General features: G+C 36.4%; 2 protein-coding genes across 5 annotated transcripts in view; both read right to left on the reverse strand.

The window, feature by feature from the left end:
* ATF1 (activating transcription factor 1) overlaps positions 1 to 18,549 on the reverse strand; it is a 74,689-nt gene that overhangs the window by 35,379 nt on the left and 20,761 nt on the right. For 2 of the 4 annotated variants that reach the window (XM_023556272.2, XM_023556255.2), the window contains exons 3-4: positions 8,776 to 8,895; positions 6,425 to 6,525 (exon numbers count right to left, since the gene is read on the reverse strand). In XM_023556272.2, the coding sequence (XP_023412040.1) occupies positions 6,425 to 6,525; positions 8,776 to 8,895 (221 nt within the window). The remainder of the gene's footprint in view (positions 1 to 6,424; positions 6,526 to 8,775; positions 8,896 to 18,549) is intronic. The other 2 variants (XM_064284239.1, XM_023556261.2) reach the window with 1 other exon arrangement.
* Positions 6,425 to 18,549, reverse strand: part of DIP2B (disco interacting protein 2 homolog B) — a 267,785-nt gene continuing 255,660 nt past the window's right edge. The window contains exon 40 of the transcript XR_010321855.1: positions 6,425 to 6,525. The gene's annotated coding sequence lies outside the window, so the exon portion shown is untranslated. The remainder of the gene's footprint in view (positions 6,526 to 18,549) is intronic.

Consider the following 18,549-nt stretch of genomic DNA (forward strand, 5'->3'; position numbering starts at 1 on the left):
TCCAACCACTCTCCCCTTTATTCCTTTCTCTTTCTGCCTTGTTACAGAATTACCAACTTTAATGATTTTTTTTCTAAGAAGCAGCTTTTGGTTACACTATCTCTATTAACTTTTTTCAATTTCATTGATTTTTACTCTTTATATTTTCCTTTCTTCTGCTTGTTTTGGGCTTATTTTGCTCTTTTTAAAAATACTTTCTTAAGGTAGAAGCTCAGATTATTAATTTGAGACCTGTTTCTAACGTAAGCATCTAATGCTTAAATTTCAATCTAATTGACATTTCCAATTAATTTAGGTACATCTCACAAATTTTGATTATTTTGTATTTTCATTCAGTTCAAAATATTTTGTACTTTCCTTTAAGACCTCCTCTTTGGCCCATGGATCATTTAAAAGTGTACTGCTTAATTTTCAAGTGTTTGGAGATTTTCTCATACTTTTTCTATTACTGGTTTCTAGTCTAATTCCAGTTTGATCAAGAGACCATACTTAGCATGATTTCAGTTCTTTTAAATTTATTAAAGTTTGTTTCATGAACCAGGATATGGTCTTTCTTACAGATATTCCACATGCACTTGAAAACAATGTCCATTCTACTGTTGGCTAAAGTGTTCTAAAAATGTCAATTGGGTCGAGTTAGTTGATGGTGTTGTTCCGCTCTTCTGTAACATTGATGATTTTCTGACGGTAAATTCTGTTGTGTACAGTGAGACATATACTGAAGTCTCCAACTTATAATGGTTGATTTAATGCTTAAATTTCTCTTCAGTTCTGTTAGTTTTTGCTTTAAGTATTTTGAAGATCTGTTGTTAGGTATATACATATTTAGGATTGTATCTTCTTGGTGAATTGACTCCTTTTATCATTATGTAATGTCCCTCTTTATCCCTGGTGATTTTCTTTGCTCTCTACTCTGAAGTCTCTTATATTTTATCACAACAGCAACAATATACTGATATTAACATGATCACTTCAGCTTTCTTTTTATTACTGTTTTCATGACATATCTTTAGCCATCTTTTTACCTAAACCTACATATAGCATTATATTTGATGTGAGTCATGTTTTTGAATCCATTCTGATAGTTTTTGCCTTTTTTAAAAAACAGTATTAAAATAAAATTCACATTCTATACAATTAAGCCATTTAAGTGTACAATTCGGTGTTTTTAGTATATTCACAGGGTTGTGTAACCATCACTACAATCTAATTTTAGAATATTTTTGTCCCCCCTCCCTGAAAAGAAACTTAGTACCATTAGTGGTCAATCCTCATTCTTCCATCCTCTCCCCCAGTCCTAAGCAACCACTCACCTACTTTCTCTGTAAATTTGTCTATTTGGACATTTCATGTATATGGAATCACAACATATGTGGTCTTTTGTGACTGGCTTTTCACTTAGCTTATTATTTTCAAGGTTCATCCATGTTCTACCATGTATCAGTACTGCATTCTTCTTTATGGCTAAATAACATTCCACTGAATATACTACATTTTGTTTATCCATTCATCAGTTGGTAGATATTAGGGTTACTGACTTTTTGGCTATTATGAATAATGCTGTTATGAACACTTGTGTACACGTTTTTATGTTTTCATTTCTCTTGGGTATATAACTAGGAGTGAAATTGCTGGGTCACATGGAAACTCTATGATTAGCATTTTGAGAAACTGCCAACATGTTTTCCACAGCAGCTGTACCATTTCATATTCTCACCAGCAATGTATGAAGGTTTTAATTTCTCCAGATCATTGCCAACACTTGTTCCTGTCTGTCTTTTTTATTTTAGCCATCTTAGTGGGTTTGAAGTGATATCTCATGATTTTGATTTTCATTTTCCCTATAATAATGTTGAGCATCTTTTCATATGCTTATCGGCCATTTGTATATTTTCTTTGGAGAAATGTCTATCAGATCTTTTGCCTATTTTTTAACTGGGTCATTTGTCTTAACCACATTATATCCTTCCATCAATGTCTTTCCATTTATTTCCATATTAATTTCTTCCAACGTTTGTAGTTTTCAATGTACAAGTCTTGCACTTCTTTTGTTAAATTTATACAAAAGTATAAATTTAAATTTTCAAATTTAAATTTAGCCTAAGTATTTTACACCTTTTGATGTCATTATAAATAGAAGTTTTCTTAATTTCATTTTTGAATTGTTCACTGCTAGTACATAGAAATACAACTGATTTTTGTATACTGATCATGTATCCTGCGACCTTGCTGAACTCTTTTATTAGTTCTGGTAGTGTTTTAGTAGATTGCTTAGAATTATATAGAAGATCATGTCATCTGCAAATTGTTTTTTTTTTTTTTCCCTCTCCTTTCCAACCTGTGTGCCTTTTATTTCATTTTCTTTCCTAACTGCCCTGGCTAGAACATCAAGTATAATGTTACACAGAAGCAGTGAGAGCAGACATCCTTGCCTCGTGCCTGATTTTAGGGGAAAAACATTGTCTTTCATCACTGTGTATGATGTTAGCTGTGAGTTTTCGCAGATAACCTTTATTAGGTTGAGACAGTTCCCTTCTAGCCCTAGTTTGTTGAGGGGTTATCATGAAAGGGTGCTGGATATTGTCAAATGCTTTTTCTCTGTCTGTTGAGATACTAATTTTTCTTGGGGGGGGGGGTCCTTTATTCTGTTAATATGTTTAAGTCTTTCACCAAATTTGGAAAATGCTCAGCCATTATTTTTTCAAATACTTTTTTTCTGTAGCATATTTCTTCTCTCCTTCTGTGATTCCAGTGATACAAATGTTAGACCTTTTGGTATTGTCCACAGGTCCCTGGGAATTTAATTTTTTCCAGTCTCTTTTCTACTGATCAAATTAAATAACCTCTACTGAACTAACTTCAAGTTTACTGAGTCTTTCATCTCGTCTCAATTTGCTTTTGAACCCATCCAGTGAGATTTTACTTGTTACTGTATTTCTCAGCTCTAAAATTTCTATTTGGTTTTCTTTGTATCGTTTGTTTTTTTGCTAAGAGTTTCTATTTTTCCATTCATTTCTAAAGAGTTCACCCTTACTTCTTGAAACACTTTAATAATAGCTCCTTTTAAGTCTCTGTCAGATAATTCTAGCATCTGTGTCATGTTGGAGTTGGCATCGATTGTTTTTTCTCATGCAAATTGAGATTTTTCCAGGTTTTTTCTATGCCAAGTAATTTTTTTATCATATTCTGGGCATTTTCAGTATTATACAATCAGATTCTGGGTCTTGTTTACATCCTATGGAGGTTTCTGATATTCCTATTTTAGAAAGCTATAAACCTGGTTGGATCCAGGCTGCAACTGTGGGCTGTGGTTCCAACATCAGTTCGGCCTTTGAAAAAAAGCCTCTGTAGCCCTATTCTGATCTGTCCCATGTGTGTACCACCTAGTGGTCAGTCTAGGATTTGGGGCATGGTCTGCCCTATAGTTAAATTCTCCAAGTCTGTATATGCTAAAAAAAAAAAAAAAGTCCCTTTTTATTCCTTATTTGTTTAGAATTTATCATGAGTGGGTGCTGAATTTTATCAAATACTTTTTCTGCATTTATTGAATGATTGCGGTTTTTCAATCTATTACTATAAGTGGTTTAAATTAGTAAAATTTCTAATATTTAACCATCTTTGCATACCTAGAATAAACCATACTTGGTTTACTTAGAATTATGATATAAACCTTTATTTTATTAGGACTTCTGTGTTTATGTTGATAAGCAAGATAGGAGAGAATTATAAAAACATTCTCCTACTGTCTTGAATTGGTTTTGGTATCAAAGTTATCCTAGCATCAGAATTAAGGGAGAGTGCTCCTCCTCCCACTTTAAAAAATTTTTTCTGGAACAGTTTATATAAGATTTTTGATACAGCATACCTAAAAAATCTGAATCCAGTTATTTTGGGAGAGGAGGTGAGCAGAGATAATTATTGATTTATTTTCTTGGCTAGATGACCATTTAAATTTTCTTTCTTCTTCAGTTGGTTTCAGTAATTTATATTTTTCTTTGGATACTTCATTTTGTTTAAGTTTTCAGAAATACTGGCATCATATTTTCAAATATATTATTTTAAAATATCCACTGCATCTGTAATTATCCATTCCTAAAACAGTTTACTGGTGCCTTCTCTTTTTTCTTCCTCAATACTGCCAGATGATTGTCTGTGGTAAACAGCGTAACATAGTGGTTAAGAACAGAACTCTTCAGCCAGATTGCCTAGGTTTGAATCCTAGCTCAGCAAATCACTAGTAGTAACTTTTGGCAAGTTATTTAATCTCTTTGTGCTTCGGTTTCCTCATCTGTAAAACAAGGATGAATTAGTAATAGTTTCTATCTCATTTGGTTGCTAGGATTACATAAGCTAGTATTTGCAAAGCACTTAGAAAAGTGCTACACAGTCGGCACTCTGTTATCTGCACATTCAGCATCCACAGATTCAACCAACTGTGGATTGAAAATATTCAGGACAAAACAAAAAAAGTCCCAAAAAGTAAAACTGGAAAATGCCGCACACCGAGCACTATGAATCCACACAAATAAAGTGCTGTGTTAAGGTACGCTGCTGCTGCCTCCTGCCATTCCACAGATCCTCAGTCTCTCTCCAGCCACTCACTGTTTCAGCATTGTTCATTTCACATGTCATTCGTTCGCCACTTGTGCTGTGTGTACCCTTTGTTTTTGTGAAGAAATGGTTCCTAAAAAGCAATTAAGTCGTCAAAGCAATCCCTCAGAGGCTAAGTGTGAGGGGGTTGAGGAAAGTGAGAGGAAGGAATTTAAAACCAGTAAGGGATGGCTGGCTAGCTATATAAAGTGCTACAGCCTCAAGAACTTAAAGATTACCGGAGAATCGGCTTTGGCTTATGCCAAGGCAGCATCAAGGTTCCCAGAAGAGCTCAAGAAACTCACGGAACATAAAGGTTACCTTCCAGAGCAAGTCTTCAACTGTGATGAAACAACTCTTTACATAGCATTTATATTACACTAGGTATTATAAGTAATCTAGAGATGATTTAAAGTATACAGAAGGATATATGTAGGTTATATGCAAATACTACGTCATTTTGTATAAGGAAATTAATTAAGCATCTGCCAATTTTGGTATCCACAGTGGGGTCCTGGAACCAATCTCCTGTGGATACCAAGGGATGATGTATTTGTGTCTGCTATGTAAATAAATAAAACATTGAATTAGAGTTTTCAAAGAATCGGCTTTTGATTTTGTTGATACTTTGTCTTTTTATTATCAATTTTAGTGATTTCTGCTTTTTATTATTTGCTTCCGTTTACTTTGTTTCTTTTTGACTTGTGTTACATTATTAACTAATTAATTTCTAACTTTATTGCTCTTTTCCAACATAAAGTAGCACTTGGGCTGAACCCTACAAGTTTTGAATGTAACATTTCACTGTCACTGAGTTCTAAATATCTTCTATTTATTATTTCTTAACTCGAAAATAATTTCAGAAATTTAAAAAATCATTTTTCAGTTAGGATTTTTTTTCCTTCAAGGTTATCTCTGTTATGGATTTCTAACAACTGATTCCTGGTCAGCATATTTATTCTGTTTATTATCAACTTTGGAAATGAGACACTCGCTTTATGGCCTAATATGCAACAGATTTTGTAAAGGTCATATGTTCTTTGGAAAAAAATTGGTTATTACCCTGTTTTCATGCAAGTAACATGTGCCTTCTATGTCTGTTTGCAGACCACTCCCACCCGCCCCCCCTGGCAAGGTATTTTTAGAAGTGCCACTAAGCCAATTTTTTAAAAAATGTTGCTGTCAATATGTTGGCATCTCCTGCCTGGAGGGGAGACGAGAGGGCAGAGGGGGTCAGGAGCTAGCCAAATGGACACAAAAAGAGAGAGTGGAGGGAAGGAGTGTGCTGTCTTATTAGGAAGAGAGCAATTAGGAGTATATAACAAGGTGTTTATAAATTTCTGTATGAGAGACTGACTTGATTTGTAAACTTTCACTTAAAGCACAATAAAAATAAAATTAAAAAAAAAGAACAAGAATGGGAAAATGGAAAAAAAAATGCTGCTGTCAAAAAAAAATGAGCACAGCGTGCTTATGAATATACCTCACAGGGGGAGGGAGCAGTCAGCAAACAAATGTAGAAGGCCTATACTATTTGCGTAAAAATACGGTAGATCTCTTATTTCTGGGTGTAGTGCTGTACATTTGTCTACTAGATTAAGTTTGCTAAATATGTTGGTCAAATCTTTTATATCTTTTTTCTTGACAGCTTCATTTATCAATTATTGAGAGAGGTGTCTTAGAATCTCTCATTCAAATGAAGGATTTGTTAATTTTTCCTTATAGTTGTTGGTTTTGGCTTTACATATGCTGACTGCATTTGTGCTTTTCACACCACCATCTAAATCATTTGGTAACACAGCACATGCAAGGTTTGACAGGAGAGGGTACTCACCTGTAAGATGGGCGCCGTGCTAGGATCCCGTGGGCTTTCTGTGAGGAGCCTATGCTGTCAGATGAGTCCTGAGACTCCTCACTTTCTGATAAGGATGATGCCTGAAAAACACAACTGATTTTACTATGATGAACAATGCAGATGGAAAAAGAATTAAATCAAATTTTTAGTTTCATAAAAAACTGTCTCCTGCCACCCAAATTCATTTGTACATTAGCTCTAAGGTTATTAATACTAGGACCTAAAAAAAGGAACAGAAATGAAGACAATTTATTCCAGGAGCCCACACTAATTAGAGAAAATATAACACAGCAGGTCCAGAACTAGTAAGAAAGTCTATCCCCAAATTAATGCAATACTATTCCACTAGAGTGTGAAGACCCATATCTGATTTCCATCCCATTTCTATACTGATGCACATTACTCAAAGCCTTTGGTCATTAATGATATCTGATTTGGATTTTGGACACGCTAAGTTTGAAATGCCTATCAGATATCCAACTGGTAACACTGAGGAGACAGCTGGATATACAAGCCTAAGGAGGTTCAGGGAAGCAGTCTGGAGTAGATGTATAAGTTTGGGAGTTGTAGCTTTCTGGATAGTCCTTAAAGCCATGAGATTAGATGAGCTCACTAAGGGAGTAAACAGAGATAGAGAAAACAACCAAGGACTGACCCAGAAACAGACTAACATTAAGAGGTTGATGAGAAGTGGAGCAACCAGCAAATGAGACTGAGAAGGAGCCACCAGTGAGGCAGATGGAAAATCAAAGGAGGTGTCCTGGAAAACTACTGGAGCTGGTGTATCGAGGAGAAAGGAGCGATGAACTATGTCAAATGCTACTAACAAGTGAAGTAAAACAAAAACTACGAACAGACAATTAGATTTAGCAAGGTGAAGTTACTGGCAAAGGCAGGTATAAACATACACAATTTTAAAACTTGTAATTAGCTTTATCTCATTTCACAATTAAATGAGTTGAAACAAAGCACTCGGTACCTGGCACATGGTAAACATATAATAAACATTAACTATTGTTAATAATAAACCCTTTAGAACTATGTCAACATAATAACTACATGCAAGTTTTAAGCTATAGCAGTATTTTATAATTGAGAAAAGTTATTTTCAATTTTTAAAATGTATTTCATTTTCCAACATTTGTCCAAAGCTGGATTGTGACACCTTCATTTAAAGCTTCATCTTCATTTAAAAGTAAAATAACGCAACAGGCTTCTAGAAGGGACATATGAAATCAATTCTACGTTTAGTCACTGTCTACAGAAAGCCTTCCCCTAAACTATTTAGACTCAGACCTTAAATTTTCAGAGAAGCTTGTTTTACAAACTACAATATCTTCAAAAATGAGCACCAATATACAACTACTCATTTATATCTTACCATATAAAATCTATTATCTTTTGATAGAAAAGAAATAACTGGTTGCTACTTAATTAACTAATAATAATTAAGAAAAATCTGCCACTTCTGTCTTTTCAAGTGCGCTGGATATTCCATTTCTAAACTAATCCTTTAACTATTTTTATTGTTGTCCTTAAATCTACTCCAAGGCCTCCCACTGAATTCAAGTAAGAAAATAATTTCTAAAACTAAAGGGTTACTTGGAACTAAGATCAAATGTTTTTCTTTAATGACAGAACCAGCCAATAAAAGTAGAATCTTATCTAGAGTACAAATAGCTAGATGTAGCTCTAGAGCTGACAACACTGCCAGATATGATATAATTCAAGAGGAAACAATGAGGCATACAGTTTTTCTTCCAGGATGGCTGTTTCTAAAAATCAGAGACGACCAAAGCCATTCTGGGATTTATCACAGCCACAAGATAAAATGGGCAGTATAAAGAAAAGAAACCTAACATGGTTCTTTTCTTCCGACTGTTATCAGGTGTTAATATGAAGATGTAGAAATAAAAATGAGAACTTTACTGTGAGAGAATTCTCTTTTGTTTGACCTCCATAAAGCAAAAGGTAGGTACTGTTTTACCTCTCTAAGACTCAAACATCATCACCCTTGCACTTCGGAATTCTCCTTTTCATGAAGTACCACTGGGACAAAAGGTTGTTTCCCTTTAAAAAAATCCTGCATTCTCTTAAATTCTAAGCAGTAACTTTCCCAAAAATTGTCTTCTACTTTTACTAGGTAGTATACACATGAAACTAGGAAATTTTTAAACTTTCCTATTTACCTCATTTGTTCTATAATCTAATTTCTAAGACAACTTTGTTTTCTTGGTTTATAATATCATAACTATAGCAATTTCAGTGTGTCCGAAGACTCGGGGTATAAAAGTCCCCACTCTTGCCACTAAGTCTTCGAATTTCTGTACCGTTTGCACGTGTGGTGGGTGAATTACAGAAGACTGAGCTGTCTGGATGACCCCCTGAACCTGTACTTGCTCTCCAGGAAGAGGTACAATTGTCACTGGCGCAGATCCTCTTAGTGACATCTAAGAACAAATAAAAATTCAATTAACAAAATATATATTGCACCTATGCATATAAGACAGCTGAGTTCTTAACACTAAAAAACACATTTCAGAACTGATTATATTTAATCATATCTATTCACCAAACATTAAGTACTCTCTAAGGAACAGAGACTGAACTAGATGTTGAGAATATAAATTAACTACAATGAACGGAATACAAGTTATAATAGAGGAAAGGAAGAAAGTACTGTACTGTGGCAGCAAAGAAGGGGTGTTAGTTAATTTAGCTGGTCCCAAAAGATAATTCCCTGAGGGTTGGAAGGTGTTTCAGGCAGAGGAACTGATTTGGTGAAACATGGAAGCTCTTTAGAACATGTTATTCTGAAGAGATCTGGTTGAAAACCAATCAAGAAATCAAGGGTCAAAATGTAAGAGAAATACCAACTTTGGTCAATGTGTTTAAAAGAAAAATAAAACATTTCAAGAAAATAATTGAATCATGAAATTGGAATTTATTTCTGTGGAAATTAGATGGGGTTTCATGGAAATATAACCAATAAAATGCTAAACCAAGGAAAGTCCACCTGTCATCCTTCAAGGTTCTTCTCAGGTTCTACCTCTCCCAGGTTTTCTCTGGTATTTTCAGTTAATGCAGATTTCGCCTTCCTTTGGAGTAGTGTGGTTCAAACCACTCCTCTTGAATTTAAATAACAAAATAAAACCCCAGGCTGCTTCTCTGTCCTGAACGTCGCCTTCCGGCTGCTTCTCTGTCCTGAACGTCGCCTTCCTGAATTCTCCTCTTTTTCTTTCTTTGCATCAGGCCCCAGGAACACTGCCTTCCTTCCCTTTCACCAAACGTTCTCTTCCCTTTCCCAACGCTGGATGAGAATCCAGTCTCATCATCCCCAAAAATGCCCAAGGCCATAAAATTTTGCATGTAAAATTTTATCCAGGTATTCTAATACCCAAACACATGGATACAGAAATTTAGGAATAAAAATAAACAGAACTCACAAATCTAAAGAGTCCATCTCAACAGTTACCATTACACTTATAGAAAATAAATGAAAGGTCTCTTCCTCTTTCAGACCCCAACTGAAGCTAATGAGAACAATGCAGACAGACAAATTTATAATGAGATGAATATACTTTGCTAGCAATTCCAGTGATTTAGTGCAGACTGTGGGCCTGGCAGATGAAAGACGGAAAGAAGCACCAGATTTTATTTTAGCTAGTAGTAGTCCCTTCCCCCTTATTGTCATTGTTCTTCTAACCTCACAGAACAATCATTACTCAGGGTCTCAAACTCTGGTGTCCTCACACCCCCCTCTCAAGCCTGATAATCCAAATCCTGAGAGAGTTCTCAACAGAGAAAAAGAAGGAGCCAGTCCCCCAATTTTGTTTTTCAGTGCTAACAGAATTTCTGCAATGACAGAAATGTTCTATAACTGCACTATCCAATATGGTTAACCGCTAGCCACATGTGAACACAGAGCACTTGAAATGTGGCTGGTGTGACTGAGGGACTGATTATAATTTTATTTAATTTTAATTAAAATTGAAGTAGCCATTGTGGCTGGTTGCCACCATATTGGACACTGCAGTTCTAGATCTTTAGAACTGTAAAAGCCGCAGGTGTACTATGACCCCAAAATCAGGACCCCTCTTAGGAGGTGATGGAAGAGGTGAAAAGAAAAAGATTTTTCTGGAGCTGCTGTGGTTAAGCAGAGAGCTGCTGGACTAAAGCCCCGATTTCCTCCCCTTCTGTGCAGTAGCAAGCTCAAAGTTCCTCTTCTGTAAGGGAGTGGAACAGAAATTAGCAGAATCCTAATTAGGTTACCCAGGACTGTAAACACTTGGTTCAGGGGAAAAATAAGTAGAATGACACGAGAAAAGAACTCTCTATTTGGCCAGAGTTTGAATCCAAAGTCTTCTAACTCCAAAAAGGCACAAAGGCTTTGGAGTCAGACAGGTCAGGGCTGATTTTCAGCTAAAAAAAAGCTCACTAGCTGTGTGATGCTAAGCAAATTACTTCACCTCTCAAGGACTCAGTTTCCTCCTTTGTAAAAAGAGCAATACTACAGTTTTTAAGTTAAGTGAGCAATATGCTAAAAATCAACGGTGGGGAGAAGGAATCTACATATATGGTTCTTATTTGGATTCTGATTCAACAAACTTAAAAAAAGGTGTGTGTATGCACACATGCACACACATACAATATAAATGACAATCAGGAAAATTTTAAACACTGAATGGATACTTGATGATATCAAGGGATCATTTTTTAGGTGTGATAATAGTATTACGGTTATGGTCAAAAAAACCCAAATTCGTTGCCATCGAGTTGACTCCGACCCATAGCAACCGCACTGGACAGAACAGAACTACCCCGTAGGGTTTCCAAGGAGCAGCTGGTGAGTTCAAACTGCCAACCTTTTGGTTAGCAGCCTTAGAGCTTAACCACTGCACTACCAGGGCTTAAGTCAATCCCTTTTGAGATATAAGAGAAAGAAGCAAGAAGAGAGACAGGGGACCTCATACCACCAAGAAACAAGAGCCAGGAGAATAGCATATCCTTTGGACCTAGGATCCCTGCACTGAGAAGCTCCTCAATCAGGGAAGATTGATGACAAGGAACTTCCCCCAGAGCTGACAGACAGAAAGCCTTTCCCTGGAGCTGGCACCATGAATTTGGACTTCTAGCCTCCTAGACTGTAAGAGAATAAATTCCTCTTTGTTGAAGCCATCCACATGTGGTATTTCTGTTAAAGCAGCACTAGTTAACAAAGACGAAATTCTTCAAAGGAGTCCTTATATTTTAGAGATACATATTGAAATATTTAAGGCTGAAATGATATCTAGGATTTGCTTCAATTCATATATAATCCAGTCGGTGATAGAGGGAGAAGACAAGAAGCCATGAGTTAATAACTGTTGAAACTAGGTGATGGGAACCATGATGATTCAACCTAATATTCACTTATTCTGAAAATGTTTGAAAGTTTCCACAGTAAATTTTCTGAAGAGTACTCAGCACAATAGTAAACACATTAAGAAGTGTTTGGTCCCGTGTGGCTTCCAAGTCCAATGCTCTTTCCAAGACATCCCTACCAGTGCCAATCAAGTTTCTACAACCTCTCCCTCTCTGTTTTCAGTTTGTTTCCCATACATCAAGTATATATTGTTTTGCTTTTTCATTTCAAAGAAAAAGAGGGTGAAGACTGTTTTGACATTATTTGGAATAATGATTTGTTAATTACCACAGTATCAACTCCAGCAAACCCTTAAGCCCATGGTCGCTGCTCAGTTCTTAAGATATTAGAGCTGTTAAGTCAAAATACAGTTGAAAAATTATATGAACAAGGTCTTCACATCTAGTTCACTTATTTAATGTAAAGATACATTTAACTGTAATTTTGTGATTTTCAATTTTTTTCCATAATTACGTCTATACTGTACTTGCTGAAAAATGTCACTCTTCCTAAGCCTCGAGGATTCAAATGATCCTTGACACAGGGTAAACAATTAGAACTGACTGGAATAGAGAATTCCCACCCAATAGCATGCTTTCAGGAGAATGTTATATCCATTTATCTCTCATACAAGTATTTACTATTTTTCTTTAAAGTATCTCCTTTTAAAAACTCAAATATACTTAAAACTTTATTTCATTAATAGAAAGGAGTACCACTTGCCATAATTATATGGTAACTATAAAAATAAATATAATGAAAACACTACTGTTATTAAATCTTTTTTATTTAAAAACTAAACACACAAAAGACATTAAAAAAAAAAATTCCTTAAATGGTCTACGAAGTCCAGTGCAGAATCTCAAGCCATGATCCCCTAGTTCTGCCCATAGTAGAGTTTGACAGGCCCTTCTACTTCTCATGTTCCCTCCCAGCACAAGGTATTGGCACAGGACATTTCCTCACATGCCTAGAAAATTCTCCCTTCCTTCCTGCGAAGTTAACACCTATTCACCCTTCAGATCTCAACTCAAGAGCACTTCCAGAGTAAAGTTGTCCTGTCCCTGACTGGCTGAATCCCCTATTATAAACTCTGAAAAGTCTACCTTCTATTCTTTGTAGCACTTCTCAGGCTTGCAGTTTTACAGCTGGGTGAGTATCTGGCCCATGTCTTGTCTCCTCTTGTCTCCACTAGGTAGCAAGTGCCATGAGGAAGAGAAATTTGCCTCTTTGTGCTGCACACTGTATTCCCAGCTAGGTTCTTAACCAACTGGCACACTGATGGTAAATGTATCATTGTTTAGTGAATTAATGAAATAGGCTCTAGACTCTGGACATTATAATGCAGTGAATACACAATTTCTTCTGGGTGTATCTTTTATCCCTCCAACTTGAATTTTACATTTCCTCACTTTAGGATGGAGCCCTGGCAGCACAGTGGTTACAAGCTGGGCTGCTAACCAAAAGGATGGTCGTTTGAATTCATCAGCCACTCCCTGGAAACCCTATGGGGCAGTTCTACTCTGTCCTACAGGGTTGCTATGAGTCGGAATCAACTCAACGGCAATGGATATAGCACAATGAGTATCACTTCAGGACATGTGACAGCAATAGTGGTGGCGCACAGGAAATGACATCCGACTTTCCCAGCTTCCTCAACCAGCACGGCTAGGGGAAATGTCTTCTGCTCCAAGTTTTGACAGGCCCATTCCAATTGTTGACAGGTCATCTTGTTCCAACCAATGCCCTAACTTTCAAATAAGAAATCTGACGTCTGTGAATTCAACACATTAAAATAAAAATATTCATCCATGCCCCACCTAAAGAGACCTGGAATACCACCAGTGGTAGAGCAGGTACACTACACTAGAGAATTCGGGGGAGGGGAGATGTCAGATAAGCAAATCTAGGCAATATTGTATTTTTAATAACAGGACAATAAGTTTGAATTTAACAGATAACAAGACTCAATAAATGCTACCTATGTGCCAGGTACTATGCTAGACCTTCAAGATAAAAAACAGATAAAGACAAAATGATAGTTACTACCCTCAGAGCCAATTGCAAAGACACAGAATAAAAAGTTTTAAACATACTGTTTTAATACATACAAACATTAATTTGTTTTTAAAAGCCTGACTAAAAAGCAAAATTTCACACACACACACACACACACACACAAATGTATGAGAGTGCGTATGGAGGTGTGTGGAAAGAGAAGGAATACTGTGGCAAAAGCAAAAAAACAAAAGCAACTAGTATTCTGTCATCTAAAAAATGTTGTGGAGATAAGAAGAGGGAGAAGGTAGGACAAAGTGGAGATAAACTGGTTGGGAGACAATTCATGGGTCTCTACATCTACATGTCTTCTGAGCAGAGGCACTGACAACTTTTCAAGGATTTTTACATAATGAATAGCTTTGTAAGACAAAACTAGTATCTCCCTTCAGGGCACAGGATGGATTTTTTTGCTGTCCAGAATAATAAAAATAATATATCCCTTCAGGGCAAAAGTTGGGCAGGTTTGTTAGCAGCTCCCTTGAAAGACTGGAGTTTCCTAAGCTTGGGGTTCGTCAGCAATGATGCAAACCCACTGCATGTGCAGAATCCAATCTGCATCACCCCCATAGGACTTACAGAGCAAAGGGAGCTGATGTAAACATGCAGCTCATGCTGCATGCTGTTCTGTGAGTAAAGAAAAAGTCCTTTGTCTATGACCCAAGAGTCTCAAGTCTTCTGCCAACATCTACGAAACTCAGGCAAGCTTGCTTGTTAGCTTGCAAGAAGGGTACAATCTCAGAACTGAGAAACCGTTTTATTTTTCCTAGAATCCAGGTTTCTGGGGTCCATGGAGTTGAAGTGACCCACCCAGGCCACTTGTCCTTAAGGTGTCTTTTTAAACCTTGAGCCTTTAAGGAGAATGTTTTCCTAAAGTCACCTTCAAGTCAAACAATAGCCTAATAAAAGCAGCTTAGACTGTTTTGCCTTAGGCATTGGCTGTTTTGGAGGATTATCTATGTCTAGTTGGTTTGAGAAACAAGAGCTCCTGACTCTGACTGGAAGGTGTGTTTTAGGATATATGGCATGTCCTTAATAACTGTTTTTACAAGTGACTGATCCTGAAACCCTGCATATGCTCTGACTCTATCTCCTGAGAAACTAACAAGAAAGGAATTTATGATGACCTTCAGGAGACTACCCTTCCCGGACCTGCTTTCACTATCCCCTTGCAGAGCGTCTTCCTGATACTTTCAGTTTGATGCTGCCCAATTTGAACGGTATCTACCCACAATAAACATATTCTGATAATTTCTGCTGTTTCTCTGTACATGTAAGCTTTTCACAGACCCTTCATAGCTGCTGACACTTCTTTGTCCTCTACTTCACTTATATTCTAAAGAATTTAGATTCTGACAGTAATACATCACTAGGCCAAAATATAAGGAAAATCAAGCACGCGTAAAAATAATGAGTAAACAGGATTGCCTATCTGGGCAAACTTGAACTGCCCTTAAAGGAGATGAGGACAAAAAGGCCAGGGTTTTCTCTAGGTAAGAACAGGAGATCCTTTCCTATTAAGCTGGTACTTCCAAAGGGCCATACCATCAGGGTAAGGTAAATAAAAGACAGTAGCATTGGTATTACTATTTTTTTGCAGGGGTCGGGGGACGACAGACCTACAGCCCAAATTAATATCACCAAGGTAGTCCAAAAAGAGGATCAATCTCTGAAACTAGTCTCCCAGGCATGCAGCAATAGTACATTCTTTCTGGAGGAAGGTATTCTCATCCCAGGCCACAAAGAATTCCCACAAATAATTTTTCAAGATCCCTGGGCAGTAAGGAATAAGACACAACCAACTACACATAGCACCATAAGGAATAAGACACAACCAACTACACATGGCACCGTGAGCAAGAAGCAACAACAGACATCAGACCCAAATGATTTTAGATACTGGAATTATCATAGATTATAAAACAATTATGCTTACTATGTTCAAAGGAACAGAGTAGATAAACACACTACGCTTCAAGATAAACTTGAAAATATTCTGAGGCATCAGAAAATGACAGAAAATTTGGAAAAGAACTAAATAATTTTCTAGAAATAAAAATACAATACTTAGAATTTAACAACCATTGTTCAGATATACCAGATTACACAGAGCTAAAGGAAGAATTAGTGAGCTAGAAAACAGGTCAGAAAAATTACTTGGACTGTAGCACAGAGACAATCAAATGGCAAGTATATAAGGGAGTTTTGGAAACATGGAGGATAGCAAAAGGAGTACAGGGAGAATGGGTAAGAGGCAAAAAGTGAGATGACTGAAAACGTTAACACAACTAATGACAGACACCAATCCATAGACTAAAGCCTAATAACTCTCAAGTGGGATAAATAAAAATAATTCTGTACCTAGCACAACATAATGGAAACTGCGAAACAGTTAAAGACAAATCCTATAAAAGAAGCCAAAGGAAAAAAAGGTATTTAAAATAGCAGTAGTCTACTGACCTCTCCACAGCAACAACAGAAAACAGAAGCCAGCAAAATGGTTATATGTATTTATATATATATATATATAAATATATATAACCTAGAATTCTACGCCCAGTGAAAATAGCTTTTGAGAATGAGGATGAAATAGATATTTGTAAATGAACAAGAACTGACATCATCACCATCAGCAGACCCACATTAGAGAAAATTCTCAAGTAGTGGCTCACAACTGAAAACTACTTGGCCCAAGGACATCTGACAACATCTAGGGACATTTCTAGTTTTTGCAACTGAAGGATGCCACTGACATATAATAGGCAGAGGCCAGGGATGCTTCTAAACGTCCCACAATGCACAGCCTCTCAAAACAAAGAATTATCCAGCCCAAAATGGCAATAGTGCTGAGGTTGTTCTAAATCATATATCATGAAACCTGTGAGAGTTGGAACTCAATGGGACTACCTTGTTTTTCCAGGTCTCACAAGTTTTCTGCCTTTGACAGGGTGCAGTCTTACCACTTTTCTATTAGTCGCTTTAGTGGAAGGGAAATATTAGAGTTTTCCGTCTCTGACAGGTTCCCACCTGACACACGTTCCAGCTTTCACAGGTTTCGCTGTATTTAGGTAAAAGAAAAGTGATCTCAAATAGAAACTCAGACACGTAGGAACTGAAGAGCAAAGAAACTGGTAAATGCTTGGGGAAAAAAGCTAACACTGACTGTATAAAATAATTATGATGTTTTATGGTATTAAAATAGAAAGATAAAATTAAAGCCCTAACGATGTTGTTGTGTGCTGTCAAGTCAATTCTGACTTATAGTGACCCTATATGACAGAGTACAACTGTCCCATAGAGTTCTCTAGGCTATAATCTTTATGGGAGTAATCTTTTCTCCCAGAGCCTCTGATAGGTTTGAACTGCTGACCTTTTTGGTTAAGCAGTCAAATGGCTTCCTCTAATAACAACAAGTCAGAAAGAGAATGAAGATAAATGCTCTAATGTCTTTCTCTTGTCTGGGAGGAGAGTGAAGTATTGATTAACTTTACTAAGTATGCATGTGGTAATTAAGATAATCACTAAAAAGTAGAAAGAGTTCTTATATGGTCCAAAATGATACAAGTCATGTCGGAATGGAATGAGAAGCAATAATCCAAAAGAAGACACGAAAGGAGAAAAAAAAAAAACAAAGAACATGTGGGTCAGAAAACACACAAAATAAGATTGCAGATTTAATCCTTCATGTAACAATAATTATGATAAATATACACAGATCAAAACACAAAGACTAGGAGGCTAGATTTAAAAAAAAACTCCAGTGACATACTGTTAATAAGAGACACATCTAAAACATACGGATACAGAAGGTTTGAAAGTGAAAATGCAGGAAAAAGACATGCCATCAAAATACTAACTAAATTAAAGTCATATTAAAACACATTTTTACCCATTGCCATTGAGTCAATTCCGACTCAAAGCGACCCTATAGGTCAGAGTAGAGTTTCCAAGGAGCTCCTGGCGGATTCCAACTGCTGACCTTTTGGTTAGCAGCCGTAGCACTTAACCACTATACCACCAGGGTTTCCAAAGTCATATTAATTTCTGTTAAAACAGACCTTAAGGCAAAAGCCATTTCTAGAGATAAATACACAGATAAGAGAGACAATTCTCCAGGAAAATGAACAATTTAAAATATGCATGCATCTAATAACATAGCCTCAATAACATGCAGTCAGTCACACAGCATACATCGAAGGACCACTAGGAGAACGAAACAAGCCTGTAATTATAATGTAAGATTAATACATTTCTCTGTTATTCATACAACAAGCAAAGCATGATAAAGATATAGAAAATTTAAACATGGCCAGTAAAAACAGAGAACACTGCATTCACCAACTGTAGATATACCTTCTTTTCAAGTATACATCAAACATTTACAAAAATGTACCACAGGTTCTATGAGATCACAGTAGTACTGCAAATTAGTTCCTGATTTATTAATTTTGTGACCAAAATCATACACATTCCATTACCTCATATGAAAAGATACTAAAAAAACCCACTAAAGAACCACAAAATTGTTTCTGGAATAAAAAAGTACTCGGAATTGCAACACTATATAGAAAAATGCACCGAATATGAAAAATTTGAGATACAAACTAATTTTTTTAATGCATTCAGCAAAATTGGAATCTTT

This window comes from Loxodonta africana, chromosome 4 (assembly GCF_030014295.1).
Source record: "Loxodonta africana isolate mLoxAfr1 chromosome 4, mLoxAfr1.hap2, whole genome shotgun sequence".
In the NCBI taxonomy this organism is placed as follows: domain Eukaryota; kingdom Metazoa; phylum Chordata; class Mammalia; order Proboscidea; family Elephantidae; genus Loxodonta; species Loxodonta africana.